The 17,533-nt window shown below is 51.5% G+C and overlaps 2 protein-coding genes across 5 annotated transcripts in view; one reads left to right on the forward strand and one right to left on the reverse strand.

Annotated features, from left to right (window-relative positions):
- The window catches only part of FAM110A (family with sequence similarity 110 member A), a 331,582-nt gene that overhangs the window by 107,093 nt on the left and 206,956 nt on the right, over window positions 1–17,533 (forward strand). The gene's annotated exons all lie outside the window — the stretch shown is intronic.
- On the reverse strand, window positions 530–16,629 carry SLC52A3 (solute carrier family 52 member 3). 4 transcript variants are annotated; one of them, XM_003821251.4, is made up of 6 exons: window positions 16,487–16,629; window positions 8,832–9,017; window positions 5,743–6,360; window positions 3,947–4,461; window positions 2,150–2,273; window positions 530–1,688 (listed from the first exon to the last, which is right to left on the reverse strand). In XM_003821251.4, the coding sequence occupies exons 3-6, from the start codon at window positions 6,307–6,309 to the stop codon at window positions 1,476–1,478; spliced, it is 1,419 nt and encodes a 472-aa protein (XP_003821299.3). In that variant the 5' UTR covers window positions 6,310–6,360; window positions 8,832–9,017; window positions 16,487–16,629; the 3' UTR covers window positions 530–1,475. The 4 variants fall into 4 exon arrangements, with proteins under 4 accessions (XP_003821299.3, XP_034803145.2, XP_054960525.1 ...); XM_034947254.2 differs by having other exon boundaries at window positions 5,743–6,869; window positions 16,487–16,547; XM_055104550.1 differs by having other exon boundaries at window positions 8,832–9,014; window positions 16,487–16,517.

Genomic DNA, 17,533 nt, shown 5'->3' on the forward strand with positions numbered 1-17,533 from the left:
GGGAGGCAGAGGTTGCAGTGACCTGAGATTGTGCCACGGCACTCCAGCCTGGGTGACAGAGCAAGACTCCATCTCAAAACAAAAAAAGCCCCAGAACCAGACATCCTTAAGCACTTGATTCTGTTCATTTCTGAGCTCAGCCTTGAGCTTAGAACCAAGTGAAAACTAATTACACACTTTCGGAGTTCACATTAAACTTCTTCTTTTTAAAATTATTATTTTTGAGACAGAATCTTGCTCTGTCACCCAGGCTGGAGGGCAGTGGCACGATCTCAGCTCACTGCAGCCTCCACCTCTGGGGTTCAAGCAATTCTCAGTCTCCTGAGTAGCTGGGACTACAAGCATGTGCCACCATGACCAGCAATTTTTTGTATTTTTAGTAGAGATGGGTTTTTGCCATGTTGGCCAGGCTGATCTCAAACTCCTGGCCTCAAGTGATCTGCCCGCCTTGGCCTCCCAAAGTGCTGGGATTACAGGTGTGAGCCACTGTGCCATGCCTGAACTTCTCCTTTGAAGGAAGATCTGAGTGTAAAAGCAGGGAATGCCTTTATTTAAAAAAATGAAAAACAGAAACTAAAACAAAATAACAATCACCTCTGTTGCCTCCATTTGAGAGAATACTTCCAGGGGCTCTGCATGTCTGGTCCCCAACCTGGTCGGGGAGTTCACTTTCAGAGGCTCAGGGATGGGCCTTCCCCAGCCCCACCGGCAAATCATCTCTCCCTGCTTCCAGGAGGGTACTTACTCTCCAACAAGTGGGCTTTATGGGCCAGGAAGGATGACAGGAAGGGGTGTGTGGGGTACTACATCCCTCCACACTGAGAATCCGAAAGCCAAGATGCCCAAGATTCTACCGCTAGCTGCTTGTCTTGTAGAAGCCCCTCTGTGAGACTGAGGGGCAAAGGAGAGAGGGCAGGGGCCTGTCTCAACCCTTCTGGTCACTTCTACGTTGTGCAGACTGCCACTCTTGTTACTACGATGGACTGTCAGATCAGCAGGTGGCCCAGGAGGGCTTGCTTGATGCGGGCTGCTTTTTCCTTTTGTCTCCGTGCCATGCCTGTGAGGTAGTTGGTACTTACTGGAATCCCCATTGCATGCATGAAGAAACAGGCACAGAGAAGCCAAATGACTTTCCCAAGGTCACACAGCCTGAAGGGACAGCTGGCCGTCCCAGCTGTTTCCCTTCTAACACCCTTGGGCCTGCCTCCAGCTAGATGCTGCAAATCAGTCCTCTCTTGAGAGTCAAAGCAAAGGAGATCTGAGCTGGTAGTCACAGGTAGTGTGACACAGAGTTGGGGATAGAGCTGCACCTTGCATTTCCAGGTGCCATCTTCCCCACAGTCCCTAGTGGGCACTTGCGTTCATGATTCAATTACTCAGGCTCTGTCTCTCTGTTCCTGCCACTTGCTCTGTGACCTTGCCTCTCTGGACCCCAGTTCCGTCCGTGGGCGATGGGGGCGGGGTCGGTGGGCTGCCTAGGCGGGACAGTGCAGATTGCAGAAGTCAGCGGACGAGAAGAGCCGCAGCACGTTGACCAGAGGGAACATGAGCAGCGCTCCGAGCAGCGAGCCCAGCTGCACCGCCGCCCCGCACCACAAGAGGGCGCTGCGGCTGAGGTCGCGCAGGATCACGCCCAGCATCACCTTGACGTAACTGAGGCAGCCGCTGAAAAGCACCCACGAGGCCACCTGCGGGGACGGGAGGGAAGAGATGCAGAGTGACGGGGCTTGCGGGGCGAGCGCCAGAGCAAAGAACTCTCACAGGGCTCAGGGAAACCCACGGAATACTCTCTAGGTGCAAGGAGAGCCTTCTGGGAGTGATCCTGCGGGGCTGACGGCTCCCATGAGTTGACCGCCCAGGGGCCAAGGAGAATCCAGTGGCTTTTCTGATTCATGTGCCCATGATCAAGGCAAGGGCCCTTGAGAGAAGGCCCCTGCTGAGGTACACATGGTGGGAAGAGGCCTACCAGTCACCTCCATTCCCTAAGCCTCCACTCCCAAATGAGGAAGGGGCGCTTCTCCCACCTGGGGCTTCCCGGGAGAGCCCCACAGACCCTGCTCGCTGGAAAGGGCTGCGCCCAAGCTCTCCCAGGCCTTGGCTAGGGGTGAGGGGTACGGAGCGGGAGCAGCCCCACCGGCCGGATACTCACAATGAGGACTTCCCCACCCCAGTGGCCCTGCAAGAGGGGGCAGGGGCTCATCACCGCCATGGCCATGTTGTAGCCCCCAAAGCAGGTCCCAAGCATGGAGAGGACCCCCAGGAACAGCAGAGACCTAGAGGAAAGTAGGGGAGGTGAGTGGAGGTGAGAAGCCGGACCTCTGACCCCCCGCCCCACTGGGCGGCATGTGGATGGCCAGTGTCTCCATAGTTAGTTTAGGCCCATGTGGAAAATTCCAGGTGGCCTGGCTCAAGTGGGTCAGGGAGGCCCCTGAGCGGGCAGGGCTGGCCTGAGTCATCCCCAGCATTAACGGCAGGGCCTGGCACCCCAGCAAGAAAAACATAATGGACTCTGGCACTGGATGGTCCTGGTTCAAATCCCAGTTCTACTGTTTAAGCTGAGACTCGCCTCTGAGCCTCCAAATCGGAGTTTTGCAAGGCTGCGTGACCTCCAGGAGCAGAGCACGCAGGCCTGGCTCAGCTGTGGGCCCACCTGGTGTTTACCTGCTGGCATTTCCTCCTGCAACACACCCTCAGCCTCAGCCAGGAAGCTGAGTTGAAGTGAAGATGGCTGGATCGGGCATTGGCTCAGTAGGGTTTGCTGTGCCTCCTCAGGGGACCCCTCCCCGTCTGGCCTCAGCTACCTGCCTCTGCAATGTGGAGTTTGCTGATCTCCAGGGGTCCTGGCAGCTGGCTTGTTGCTGCTAGGAGCATCTCTCTACAGGTGGCCTTCCATGCAAACCTACATCTGGGACCACTGTCCTTCCTCAGAGGTCCTTGTCCCTGGGGTCCCAATCTCTAGAACCCCAAGACTGGTTCACGCCCTGGGTAAGAACAGACAGAGGTCTGCCTATACCCTTAAAGACTCTTTCTGCTCCAAGATTCTTGGATTCCATGACTCAGATTTTGTAATTCTAATATTTGGGGTTTCTTGGATTTGCAGGTCTGAGCCTTTGGTCCTGCTTCCCTCAAATCCTCCATCCTCTTTCCAGTTTCTAGGTCCCAAGGTAGAAAATCCAGCTTCCTGGCAAGCTTTCTGTCAAGCTCTTCTGTCCTCACTGTCCTTCTTCTGGGCTGCGAGAGTGGGTGTAAGCAGGCCAGTGAGGACAGGCAGGCCAGCGTGGATACGAGGCTGTAGGACCTACCTCAAATGTCAAGATCCCAAGGTGGTATTTCTCCTACAGGGGTCTGAAGCCCCTGCCTCAGAACCTTCTGGGTTCCTTACTAAAAATTGAAATCCCAGGTCCCAGTCTAGGCTGGTTCAATCTGCATTTTATCAACTTGCCCAGCCATTCTTCTAGAACTGTGGCTCTAAGGGAACCAGCAGGAGGTTAGAGGCAGGAAGGCAGGGCCGAAATCCTGGGAATTAGACCAGGTCAAGCTCTTTCTCCAAGCCTCAGGGTTTCCCCTTACAAATGGGAACCTCAGTGGCTATCTGCTCCTCCTCATGGACTGATGACAACGATGGTCAACACTTAGGCTGGACCTGCCACGTGCCAGGCACCGCTCCAAGAGCTTTATAGAATCGGCTCATATCATGCTTCCAGCAGTCCTAGGAGGTGGAATGTTACTGCTCCCATTTTCCGATAAATATCCCTGAGGCACAGAGAACTGAAGTGACTTGTCTTACACACAGCTGACAAGTGGCAGAGCTGGGATTTGGACCGGGGTGCTCCCCAAACATGTGCTTAACCACTACATGTACAGCCCAGTAGGTGCGTTTGGAATTCTGGGTTCTGAAATGAAGTGCTCCCCCACTAGGATTCCCTAGGACCAGATGAGGGCACACCTGTTAGGCAGGAACATGGAGACCAACGAGGCAAGAGGGTTGGCCACAATGCTGAGGGTGGCAGCCAGGTGGTAGGCAACTGGCCCGTAGGACAGGCAGGAGTAGGTCTGCACAGAGGGCAGCACGCCGTTGGTGAGCGCGTTGACGAAGGCCACCAGGGTATAGATGAAGGCCAGGTGCGCCGGGCAGCAGGGGGCTGCTTTCTCCTCTAGATGCTCTAGATGCCCCTGGCCCTGGCTGCTGTCCACCGTGCCTGCAGGGCCCAAGTCATTCTCTTCCCGCGGCCGGATGGAGTGGAGGGTGACCTGGTCGTTGAGGAGGTCTTCCACGGAAGCCTCCCAGCACCTGGGTTGACGCTGGAGGACAAAGAACGCCACGAGGCAGCAGGCCATCATGACGGATAGCAGGAGGAAGAAGACCAGGGGTGAGAAGTGGGCGGGAAGGTAGCGGCTCTCCAGGTGGGACAAGGGTGCTTCCGTTCCGGGGAGGGCGGACACCAAAGCTCTGGGAACTCCCTGCAAAGGACAAGACAGGTCAATCAGATCCCTGGTCAGGGGAGGGGATCAGGCTGCAGAACAACAATCATGACAGTGATAATAGAATACAGATCACCTGTTATTATTAATAAATACACATAACTAACAAGGTGGCAATAATGACCGCTCATACTGACTGCCCACTGAGCACGGGCACTGTGCAGGGATAAGCCCCTGTGCCTCCTAACAGGCCTGCACAGTGGGGACCATCATCCCCCATTTTAGAGGGAACTGAGGCATCAGAATGCTTCGCCCCTTACCTGAGGGTCACAGGGAGAAAGTGGCAAAGCCAGACTCCACCTGGTGCTTTCTGACTTGGAAGCTACACCTTTTATCACCCCACAGCAGTGGCAACCACAATGTTCAGAGGAGGAGCTAGCTGGAGACTGAGCAGTGGAGCCGCCCACCTAAGAGGAGAGCCCCCACCTAAGGTGAGAATCCCCCACCTAAGGGGAGAGCCCCCACCTAAGGGGAGAATCCCCCACCTAAGGGGAGAGCCCCCACCTAAGGGGAGAATCCCCCACCTAAGGGGAGAATCCCCCACCTAAGGGGAGAGCCCCCACCTAAGGGGAGAATCCCCCACCTAAGGGGAGAGCCCCCACCTAAGGAAGAACACTGCTCCACCCACCGTCTAGGAAATAAGGGCCTTCAGGACATGCCATCCCAAAATATGACTGTAGGAGGCCAGAATATGCCACCCCAAAATTGACCTATTGGCATATTTTTTATTTCTAGCTGGTTATTTTGAAAAATTGCAGGCTAAGGAGTAGCTCTGAAAAGTTGCCATTTTGTAAGATAAATTTACATCTAAAGGAAATTTTTATTAGTAAAGCTATCGAGGTATCTGTACCAAGAAGGGGTATCTGAACCAGGAAGAGAAAGGTGACGGGCTTTATCACCCGAGGAACTTTTATCTGCATAACAGTGCAATGTTTATTCACCATAAGTTTCCTCCCTTCACTCTCCCATAATTTGTCTCCACCATCCTGCAGTAGCCCCAAGCCCCTATTCCCTTTTGTAGCTCAGGGTGCTATAGAAGCTGAAATCATCTGGCCCTTTTTTGAGTCTCATATTTTTTGGGGACTCCCATGCGTATGTATGTAAGTAATTAAAATGAGTTTCCTGCTGTTGATCTGCCTTATGTCAGTTTAACTCATAGGCCGACCAAAGAACCTAGAAGGATGGAGGTGAGCAGTTTTTCCCTCCCCTACATTTGTGATAAAGCCAAGTGCTGAGATGGCTCCGGGTGATGCTGGGTACCTGTGCGATATCAGTCTCCCTCGTGGGTACAGGGCTTAGTACGCTGTCTGATATCTCAGTGACATTGACGCAGGTAGTGAGACCCGAGCCCTGGGCAAGAGCCACCAGGGCAGGCAAGAGGCCGCTGAGTCCTTCACCCACAAAGAAGGTGGTGAGGTAGTAGGTGGGCAGCCGGCTCATGAACGGCAGGAAGGTCACCGAAGAGGTGCAGTCCACCAGGGCCAGGAAGAAGGTGAGGACCAAGAAGGCGATGCTGTGGTGGCCGTCCAGCACCCAGGAGGTCATATTCCAGAGGAAGGCAAAGATGATGCAGGTGACGGTTCCCACGCCCAGCAGGGTGAAGATGATGGGCACTTCGGAAAGGCAGCTGGGCCGGAAGCGATGGAGCAGGGTGACCAGGAGGGGCCCGATGTTGGCCAGCTGGATGACCACCGTGAGGTAGGAGGGCAGGTACCAGCCCTCGGGCAGCTCCATCACCAGCAGGGGCAGCTCTACCCAGAGCCCATTGATGGTCACCCAGGAGCCCATTCCGAAGACGCAGACCAGCAGGTGCATCAGGAAGGCCATGGCGGTATCTGCCCTGGGCCAGAGGCTTTCCCAGATCAGCCTGCAGCGGGGCTGGCAGAGAAGGACACCAGGTGAGTAATTTCAGCTTCACCACCTAGCAAGATGCTGGGACCTGGGGCCCAGAGTTTTCTCTTATTACTCCCCTTCCTGTGAACAAGCTGGCATTTTTTTTTTCCTTTGAGACATAGTTTCACTCTTTTAGTCCAGGCTGGAGTGCAATGGGATGATCTCGGCTCAGTGACCCTCTGCCTCCTGGGCTCAAGTGAGTCTCCTGCCTCAGTTTCCCAAATAGCTGGGATTACAGGTGCATGCCACCATGCCAGCTAATTTTGTATTTTTAGTGGAAACAGGGTTTCCCCACGTTGGTCAGGCTGGTCTCAAACTCCTGGCCTCAGGTGATCCGCCTGCCTCGGCCTCCCAAAGTGCTGGGATTACAGGTGTGAGCCACCACGCCTGGCCCAAGCTGGCTTTTTATTAGCAGAAAACAAGAGAAGCCTTTCCTAACCGTGATTCATGAAAGAAAAGTTCAATCCAACACACAAAAGCAAACAAAGCAGCTTCTGCAAAAGATACCAACAGCAAGGTCAAAAGTTAAATGAAAACATGGGGAAAACATTTGCCACATAAATCACAGACAAAGGGCTCATCTTCCTTGTCAGGCCTCTGAGCCCAAGCCTGCGCGTATACATCCAGATGGCCTGAAGTAACTGAAGAATCACAAAAGAAGTGAAAATGGCCGGTTCCTGCCTTAACTGATGATATTACCTTGTGAAATTCCTTCTCCTGGCTCAGAAGCTCCCCCACTGAGCACCTTGTGACCCCTGCCCCTGCCTGCCAGGGAACAACCCCCTTTGACTGTAATTTTCCACTACCTACCCAAATCCTATAAAACTGCCCCACCCCTATCTCCCTTCGCTGACTCTCTTCTCGGACTCAGCCCGCCTGCACCCAGGTGAAATAAACAGCCTTGTTGCTCACACAAAGCCTGTTTGATGGTCTCTTCACATGGACGCGTGTGACATTCCTAATATATAAAGAGTTTTTAAAAATCAAGAACAAAGAGACCCCATATAGAAGAGGGCCAAGGATATGAACAATTCAGAGAAAAAGGTACAAATAAGCTTTAAACACATGAAAATATTATCACCTTCATTCACAATAGGAAAACTACTCCAGGTGCCATTTCTCACCATGAGATTGTCCCAAAGCCTGACAAAATGACTCATGTTCAAGGTTATTATAGATTGCGATCTTGTTGGTAATAGCAAGTTATGGGAAATTTTCTCCTGGGTGGCTACCAACAGAGAGGGGGCTAATTAAAGGGACCTGCTGGAATACCACATACCTGTTTAAAGGAATAAGAAATAAGGAAAGCAGATCTTGGTGACTGATAAGGAAAGGTCTCCAGGCTATAATGATAATCTTGAAACAAAATCAAGGCAGGTAAATGGAACCAGGAAAAAGTGTACTGCCTTTTGGTCATAGAAGAGGAGGAAAAACATGTTTTCTTTGCTTGTACTTGCACAAAGCAACCCTTGAAGGACACACAGGGACTGCAGGGATGTTGGTGATGCCTCTGTATATCTTTTTTTTTTTTCTTGAGACAGAGTCTTACTCTGTCACCAGGCTGGAGTGAAGTGGCACAATCTCAGCTCACTGCAACCTCTACCTCCCGGGTTCAAGTGATTCTCCTGCCTCAGCCTCCCAAGTAGGGGGGACTACAGGCGCCCACCACTACGCCCAGCTAATTTTTTGTATTTTTATTAGAGATGGGGTTTCTCCGTGTTAGCCAGGATGGTCTCAGTCTCCTGATCTTGTGATCCACCCTCCTCAGCCTCCCAAAGTGCTGGGATTACAGGCATGAGCCACCGCTCCTGGCCCTGCCTCTGTATACCTTTTAATAAGAGTTTTGATTTGTGAACCATGTAAACATATTACCTGATGCAAATATATGGTTACCTGAAATAAGATTTCAATCTGGCTTTTCTTCCTCCTGAAATCATATCACTCTCTAGGTGGCCTTTGGAGACCACTTCCTCTAGCCCTCCAGAGCCGTTCTGCCATCTGTTTACCCCTTTGTCAGCTACCAGTGGCAGCCCACCTGTGCTGTTACTAACAACTTTCTTCTATCTATCCTTAGTCTGAGCAGTAATATGGGAGATGCCAGGAGTGAGGCTCTGGAGCCAGCTGTTTGAGTTTGACCCTGGCTCTGCTGCTTACAATCTGGGTGACCCTGGGCAAGTGGCTTTGCCTCTCTCTGCCTCATCTCCTCATCTGTAAGTAGGGGATAGTGATAGTATGAACTCCGTGGTTTGTCGTGAGATATAAGGATGCTGGTGAGTTTATGCTGTTTCCAACAGTCCCAGCATAGGGTAAGCACCGCTAAGGGTTACTGATCATTATCGTGAAATGGCAGGTTTGGTGACATCGTTATTTTTGTCTAATTCACATGAGAATGAATACATGACTATGAAAATTTAAAAAAGGAAAAGATTCCCCTACTAGGTATCAAGTGAACTCACCAGTGGTATATGCACCTTTTGGTAGAGACACGCCAACTGGGCCAATCTTCACGTTTTGTAGATGGGAGACGCGGTCCGAAGGGGCAGAGGGGCTCTCCTGGGATCCGGACTGGACCCTCTGCAGCAAGCGGCCTGTCCGGGACTCCTCAGTTCACACTGCAGTCTTGAACTCCATGCTTCTTCCTTCTAGTACAAAGCAGGAGTGTCCGTTGTGGCCACGCCTCACCCAGGAAACTCCTGAATCCTGGCAGCTCCTCCCCACGGTTCCCACACACGGAATTCCCTCGCAGGGCTGGGACTTCCTTCCTCATACCTTCACTGAGCGAACCCAGTGCTCGGTGGCCTTTCTGGTCACCTCCTTTTCCTCTCTGGGAGGAGCCACTCCTGGGGTGTAACGCAGTCAGATCCCCTAGCAGTCCCGCTCTGCCCCTCCCTTCTGGGGGCCTCAGACTCCATTCCCTCCCTTAGGAAGCTGACTTGACTAATAGCACAGGTGAGGCCCACTCCAGGGGTGCCAAGACGACCCAAGGAGGGAGGGGAAGCTCCCAGACAGCAGTGGCACACCTTTGCCTGTGCTGTCCTCCCAGCCTGGAGCACCAGCCCCCTCTGCTGTCCACATCCAAGCTTTCTGCAAGGCTCGGTCCTCCAGGAGACCTCTGGCTGCCTCACCTTCTCAGGCGTCCTCACCAGGGCCCAGGACCCCTTCATTTCAGGTTGTTCTTGTGTGGGTGCATGCAGGCACATACCTTGAGACTGAAGCTTTTTGAGGGCAGGGGCTGCTTGGGAATCTGACATTTTGAAGGTGGAAGGGCCTTTCTCAATGACTTAGCTGAGGATTTGTAAATTGTTAACTCACTGGCCACTGCCAGACAGCAGATATATTACTTTGGTTTGCCCAGTGTGTTTAACAATTTGTTACTGTAATCAGCAGTGGAGGGGATGGCAAGCAACCTTCAGCATTTCTGGCTTCTCAGGAATATTTTGGAAGAAGTGGCCCCCCACTTTGGCCTCTTTCTCTGTTCTAGACTCGGGCCATCTTGGAGCTCTCCCCTGCGGTAACATCTGGAACCAGTTGCCTGGGTTCAAATCCCAGCTTCAACCCTTACAAGCTGAGCAAGTGACTTAACCTCCTGTGCTTGAGTCTTCTCTTGCAAAACAGCTAGGCTGTCAGTACCAGCATCAGAACTGTTGCTAGGAACATGCAAAGTGCTAAAACTGTGCCTGCCACATAGTAAGGGCTCAATGAACCATCATTATAAGATTACTATTTCAGCAAACGTATCAGTTGCATTCAAAAACATGTAGTTATTGGCCAGGCACGGTGGCTCACGTCTGTAATCCTAGCATTTTGGGAGGATGAGGCGGGCGGATCCCTTGAGGTCATGAGTTCGAGACCGGCCTGGCCAACATGGCAAAACCCCGTCTCTACTAAAAATACAAAAATTAGCCCAGCATGGTGGCGCACACCTGTAATCCCAGCTACTCAGGAGGCTGAGGCCGGAGAACGGCTCCAACCTGGGAGGTGGAGGTTGCAGTGAGCCGAGATCATGCCACTGCACTCCAGCCTGGGCAACAGAGCGAGACTCCATCTTAAAAAAGAAAAAATAAAAAAAAGACCCAGTTTTTGTGAGACAAATGGCCACTCAACTAAAGGACTACATTTCCCAGCCTTCCTTGTAGCTGCACATGGCCATGTCATCAAGCACAGGCCAATGAATTCACATGCGACTTTGAGTAGTCTCCTTAGCCCGTTTCCTGTTTAGAAAAGAGAGTGCAGCTCGTTGCCAGTGCTCATTTAATTGTATGTAAACATGCTATTTGAGGCTGAAGCAAATCTGACTGATTCTGACTGCTGTTTTTTTTTTTTTTTCTTTTGAGACAGAGTCTTACTGTGTAGCCCAGGCTGGACTACAGTGGCTTGATCTCGGCTCACAGCAACCTCCGCCTCCCGAGTTCAAGCAGTTCTCGTGCCTCAGTCTCCTTAGTAGCTGGGATTACAGGCGTGCACCACCATGTCCGGCTAATTTTTTATATTTCTTAGTAGAGACGGGGTTTCTCCATGTTGCCAGGCTGGTCTCGAACTCCTGGGTTCAAGTGATCCCCACGCCTCAGCCTCCCAGAGTGCTGGGATTGTAGGCGTGAGCCACCACGCCCAACCCTAAATCTGACTGATTTTCAATGTGAAAATGACATGTAAAAACTGTTTTTGAAGTTATTTCTAACCAGAACTAACATCAGACTCATCTATTTCAGAAAAACTGGATTCATCAAACGAATCTTTGGTCAACAACTGTTCAAGAACAATGTTAACATCACACATAGGAATGCTAGGATTTGCTATTTTCAGCGATCGAGAATTACTTTGTTTTGTAAATGGAAATACCACGACTAAAACCAGAATGCTACAAATAGAGTGATGTCTTTTGTTTCCAAAGTCAATATACTAGAGCAAGGCAAAAATAATAATAAAAGCGAGGTATTTTGTGGCAAAGTTATCTTGGGGTAAACACTGCAGTCACAAGTGGGTATTCCTTCTGGCAAACAGGGAAAGAGTTAACAATAAGGGAGTGTGCCCTTCTGCTCTTCCTCCCTTTGGCTGTCTGGAATCAGATGTGATGGCCAGAACTCCAGCAACGATTTTGTGCTATGAGGCATGTGGTGGGGGTTAGATGCATACGAGGCTCCTCTGGGATTTTGTGGCAGACAGCACCCATACCAGCCCTGTTTTGCCTGTGTTGAACTGTTTTGTTTGTTTGTTTAATGTTGTTGTTAAATTGTAAAAAATCTTCTATGTTGTTTAAGTCACTCTTATTTTATATACAACAAAAGTACTCAGAGGCTGGGCGCAGTGGCTCACTCGTATAATTCCAGCACTTTGGGAGGCTGATGCTGGCAGATCACTTGAGGTCAGGAGTTCAAGACCAGCCTCCAACTGGTCAACATGGTAAAACCCTGTCTTTACCAAAAACACAAAAAATTAGCCAGGTATGGTGGTGGGCACCTGTAATTCTAGCTACTCGGGAGTCTGAAGCATGAGAATTGCTTGAACTCGGGATGTGGAGGTTGTAGTGAGCCAAGAGCACGCCAATGCACTCTAGCCTCGGCGACAAAGCAAGACTCTTGTCTCAAAAAACTAAAAGAAACAAACAGACAAAAACTACTCCATACTAAGTGCACAGAGATACACGTTCCAGGATAATATTGACAGATTATAGTAACCAAAAACTAATGAATACATTTATCTCCTTTACCACCTACTTTCTGACTCTGAAACTTAGGTCCTGTCCCAACCAGGATTTGATCAAAAATCAAAATTTAACAAAAGTAGTTGTTTAGACCCTTGGGGGCAAATGTCTTACAGAGATATGAAAAAAAAAAAAAAAAAAGGAGAAGAGAGAAAGAGGGAGGAACAGAGGAACACAGAGGCCTCCATATAGCATTTGGTACCAAAAGTATAAATTGAGACCAAGAGTCATTTCATATATCAAAACTCTAATTCATAAAGGAGTCAAAATTGTAGTGACTATCTGTATTCTGAATATTTCCTGAAATAGCCTCAGACATTCCAGGAGAAATGGACAGAAGCACAGTCCAGCAGTACAGGCCTGACTCACCCTTCCAGGTCAAGACAGCAGACGAAGATGCAAAATAAACAAGGATATAGCAAAAGCAATAAATGATATACCTAGTAAAGAGGGCTAAGTCAGTAGTTAAGGGGAGTAGGCGAATCTGCAGATGATGGTGACCTTTGCCATATGAAAAGCTATTAAACTAATGAGAGTGTCCAGTTAAACATTTACAAACATCAGTAGCTTTCCCACAGAGGGCTGGATGGGGAGATGAGGGCAGACAGGGCAGAAGGAGCCTCACTTTCTTGTATGTTCGACAACTCCTAAGCACTGAACGCCTAAATCCCTGCTCCCCACAAAGACGAATTCTCTGGTTTTGACCCAGGTGCTGCCACGGCTGTGTCACTTGAGGGATGGGATTTGGCTCCGGGGGTCTGTTTCCTTGTCTGGAAACCAGGCACAGTGGGGGTGTGTCCTCACATGACCCATCTGCCCTATGGCCCTGGCCCACTCCCAAATTATCTCCTTCCTCAAAAGTGAGGTGCGCTTTTGGACCTTGGGGACACAGTGAGGAACAGCCATCAATGTCAACGAAGGGGATGTCTTAGGCAGAGGAAACTACATGTGCAAAAAGGCCCCAGAGAAAAGGAGAGACACAGAATGGCTGGTGTTCGGAATGAGTTGGGATACTTCTAAAAGATGCATATCTGTATTTTCTGGTTTTTTTGTTGTTGTTGTTGTTGTTTGTTTGTTTGTTTTACAGTGACCTTGCAGTTCTTATTTATTCATTTTAACCAATATTTCTTGGGCACCAACTGTGTGCTCAACCACAATCCCTGCTCTCAGGAAGGTGGAGGAAGCAGTCACGAAGCAGAATTAAAAACAGAAACATAGAGCAAGTCAGATGGTGGCAAGGACTCCGGAGGAAAGCAAAGCTCCTGAATGGGGAACGTGCAGCGGTCAAGGAGAGGACATGAAGGGAGTGTGGGAGTGAGCTGTCTGCGGAAAGCACGGTCCAGGGGAGAAAACAGCAAGTGAAAACGCCCTGGGGTGCGGCCACAGCTGCTCTGTCCCAGAAGTGGATTTTGCTGTTCAAAGGACAGCTAGGAGGCCAGTGTGGCCGCAGCAGCGGGAGCAAGGTTGGAGGGGAGGAGACAGGGCAGGTGCCCTGTGGCCCTGTGGTGACAGCTTGGGTGTTTTCTCTAGAGCAAAAAGCTCCGTGAGTGGGCAGAAGAGACCAGCTCTAATCTAGTTTTTAACAGGATCGTGCTGGCTGTTGTGAGGAGAAACATGAGGCGCCAGGGAGGAAGCAGGAGTAAACCTTCGGAGGGTTAGGAAGCTGCAGCAAAAGAGCTAACAATCACCATGACAACAGTGACAACCATAGCTGCCACTCATCAGCTGCTTATTGTGCCAGACCCTGTGCTAAGCTCTTCGAACATATTACCTGTGAAATCTTGTTCCACAGTCCTGAGGCTGGCATTATGATTATCTCCATTTTACAGATGAGGAAACTGAGGTTTAAAAGGGAAATAAATTTGCCTAGGGTCAGACAGCTGGGAGCTGAGCTTTACATCCAGGCATGCTTGACTGTGGACCCAGCCCTGAGAAAGGCCTCAGGGTGAAGGGGTTCTGAAGGGGCCATGGGGGTCAAGCTGAGCAGGATCTCTTTCTGCTCACAGATGGCCTCCCAAGACTTGGGCCAGAGAAAGAGACAAATGGGGTACAGGCTCAGGAGAAGCTGAGAGAGGCTCTGAGACATATCTGCTTCCCAAGGATCCAGGACCCCTTATGTGATCACCAGAGACCAGAAACCTAAGGCTTCGCATGAGACAGTTAAGATGCCCCATAATGGGTGGGCGACAGATAGAAAAGCTAGAAGGATCAGTTCCAGGCAAAGGTTTCTCTTTTGTATTCTTGCATCAAAAGCTGTGAGCCCCCAGCCCAAGAAAGTGAAGAGAATTGGGAGTGGGGTTCTGACCAGGGCCAGTGCACCGTCATTGTGTGGGCTGGGCCATCTCCTCCAGGGAGCTCAGGCAGCTTCCATCCCACCCAATGTCTCCCGCCCCCCTCCACATTCTCCTGCCCTCTGTTTTCCTCCATCAAAGTATTACTGACACCAGCTCAGTTACGGGAGTTTATCTGTGTCTATCTGTTGAGCGCTGGTCTCTCCCATTGGAGTGTAATCTCCATGTGAGCGGGGGCTTGTCCTCTCCCCCAGTGCCCAGGTGACCATCTGGCTTGCCACGGGCTGGGCCACCTGAGCTCCTGGCACCATGGCTGGGTTCTCGCTCTGCAGGGATCATCTGCCAGCTGGTAGGCACCTAGCCCTGTGGGCCAGACTGGAGGAAACCCGCCTCAGCTATGAGGGTTGTGTTGGCCAGGGTGACCCCTGGGGCAGTGCCAGGTGGCAGCCTGACACTGGATACATCTCACTCCTGGGCAAGGGTCTGAGCCAATGCTTTCCTGGGTTCCAGGCTCCTGGAGAACTTAGTGAGGCCTGTAGGCGTCTACCTAGGGCCTGGCCTCACCCTCATGAGAGTGGGTAGGAATGGACTGACTTTGAGCCCGTGAAGAAGGGAGGCTGAGAGGTCAAAACCACAAAACCCACAGGGAGAGATGGGGGAGATGAAGGGGAGTGAGAGAGAAGAGACTGAGACAAAGAGACAGACAGAACCGAAAGCTAGAAGCAGAAATGGGGAGAAAGGACAACAGAGGCACAGAGACAAGGAAAAATGAGAAGCTGCGGCTGAGAGGGAGGCAGGGAGGTGCCAGGAGGCAGGAGGCAGCTGGGGCGCTGGGAGCCTGGCCTCAGCCACCCTCACTGTTCACAGCCACATGTAGCAGAAGGCCATCTCTACCTCTTGTTGCTGGGACCTCAGAGTTTCCCTGAAACTCATCCCAACTCAATGTCCCTATTGCACAGGTGGGGAAACCAAGGCCCAGGGAGGAGATAGTGCTTCCCCGAACCCTGCCCCACCCCTGATCTCAGGCTGTGGCAGACATTCAGGCCTGTGCTCACCGGCTGTGCAACCTCAGGTCAGCTGCTCACCCTCTCTAGGCCTTGGTTTCTCCATGTGTGAAAGGGTCTGGGAATGCCCAGCCTTTCTGGGCTCAGCAGACCAGGAAAAAGGGAATGAGATAACAGGCGCTCAGCCTGGCCAGTAGAAGTGGACAGTGAGTTCTCTTCCCCCTTCTCCTCCCTCCCAAGGCCAGGAAGGGCTTCAGGCCTCCCATGGGGCTGACCTTGGTGGAGCAGCCTCCCCCAGGCCAGTTCCCCTCCCCTCCACGTCCATCCCAACTCCCAGCCTCCTTCCCAGGCTCCTGTGGCTTCAGCCTGGTCAAGTTGTTCCGAGATAGCATGGAGATGGCCCTGGGTAAAGTCAGTGGGGGCCCAGTCTTTTTTTTTTTTTTTTTTTTTTTTAGGACAGGATATCGCTCTGTCACCCAGGCTGAAGTGCTGTGGCATGATCTGAGCTCACTGCAGCCTCAACCTTCCTGGCTCATGCGATTCTCCCACCTCAGCCTCTGAGTAGCTGGGACTATTAACTCATGCCACCACGTCCGACCTGAGTAATTTTTGTATTTTTTGTACAGATGGAGTTTCGCCACGTTGCCCAGGCTGGTCTTGAACTCCCTGAGCTCAAGCGATTCACCTGCCTCAGCCTCCGGAAGTGCTGGGATTACAGGCATGAGCCATGACACCCAGCATGGGCCCAGCCTTTTGGTCTGGAGGCACCAGGGGTCTGGAATTCACCTGGATGGCTCAGCCTGTCCCGACTCCAACATGCCAGCTGAGGAGGAAACCTTTCTTCCCTCCTGTCTCTTTGATCTCTCACCTGGATGGCTCAGCCTGTCCTGACTCCACATGCCAGCTGAGGAGGAAACCTTTCTTCCCTCCTATCTCTTTGGACTCTCCCGACATGGCAGCCTGAAACTAGGGGAAAGGCCACGGGACACCTGCTGGCTCCAGATAAGTGCCCCTGCCATATCCCGGTCAGTGTCCCGTGCTCCTAGCTAGCAAGCAGCCTTGGTAGCTGCAGCTGCACCCTCACAGGCCTGAGCCGCCCCGCTTTGCCCACTTACCTGCTGGTCCAGTTCCCCAGCCGCTCTGCATGGGAGGGGCCAGAGGCAGCTCGTTTTGTATAAAGCTGTCCCCGCCCAGAGCTAGGGGAAAGGCAGGCGGAGGGTGGGTGTGGCTCCCAGCAAGACCAGGAGCCTACTATGTGTCTCTAATCTGCCCTACAGCCCAGCTAGGAGGAGGATCCAGATGGTAGAACTGTATAATAAAGGGCTGGCTTTATTGAGGCTCTCTGCCATCCAGATTTCATGAGGGTTGATCCCCAGTTGACAAAAGCTATGTGCAAACAGTTGGTTCTGGCATCACCCTGAGATCTCCATAATTCCTTTCACACAGGAAGAGAGTTCCCTGGAGCAAAAACAGTTCAAATACTGGTGCTTCAGTAAGTCATGTGGAAAGCGGGGATAATAATAGTGCCCTCTTCATAGGACAGAAATCCTAACTGCCAGTGTGTACTGAGCTGACTCAGTGTCAGGCATGTTCTTGGGGCTTGATACAAATTAATGCATTTAATCTTCATGGCCTTTTGGAGAGATGCTATTACTATCCCTGTTTTCCAGATGAAGAAACAGGCCCAGAGAAGTCGAGAGCCTTGTGTAGGTCACACACCTTGTATATGGCAGAACTGGTCTCTGATGCACACTGAGCTACCCTGACAAATACTGTAACCACCTGAGGGGTTCTTTCTGCCCACTGCATAAAGAAAGACCATGAGGCTGGCCATGCCACAGGGGAAATGAGTTTCTTCCCAAATCATCTTCAAAGCTTGTAGGTCAGGGGTTTTTCAAAGGCAGTATAGGGCAAGAGTTGGGGGTGGCCAGGTAACAGGTGCTTGCTGCTGATTGGTTGGGGTGGAGATGAAATCATAGGGGGTTGAAGCTGTGCTCCTACAGGCTGAATCGCTTCTGGGTGGGGCCACAGGGGCAGGGTTGGTGGTCCTGGTGGAGACATCGGGTTTAGGTGGAGCCATGGGGTGCCAAATCTGCAAAAAACCTGGAAAGATGGCAGGGCGTGGTGGGTCACGCCTGTAATCCCAGCATTTTGGGAGGCCG

This window comes from Pan paniscus, chromosome 21, assembly GCF_029289425.2.
Source record: "Pan paniscus chromosome 21, NHGRI_mPanPan1-v2.0_pri, whole genome shotgun sequence".
In the NCBI taxonomy this organism is placed as follows: domain Eukaryota; kingdom Metazoa; phylum Chordata; class Mammalia; order Primates; family Hominidae; genus Pan; species Pan paniscus.

Bases quoted from the DNA above. Each gene is read 5' to 3' on its own strand.
- SLC52A3 (XM_003821251.4), bottom strand. From the start codon at position 6,309: ATGGCCTTCCTGATGCACCTGCTGGTCTGCGTCTTCGGAATGGGCTCC. The intron at 2,274-3,946 runs GTGTGCCCTCAT...ACTTTCCTCTAG, and splicing joins TCCATGTTCCTGCCTAACAG to GTCTCTGCTGTTCCTGGGGG. The intron at 1,689-2,149 runs GTGAGTATCCGG...CCGTCCCCGCAG, and splicing joins GGGGTGGGGAAGTCCTCATT to GTGGCCTCGTGGGTGCTTTT.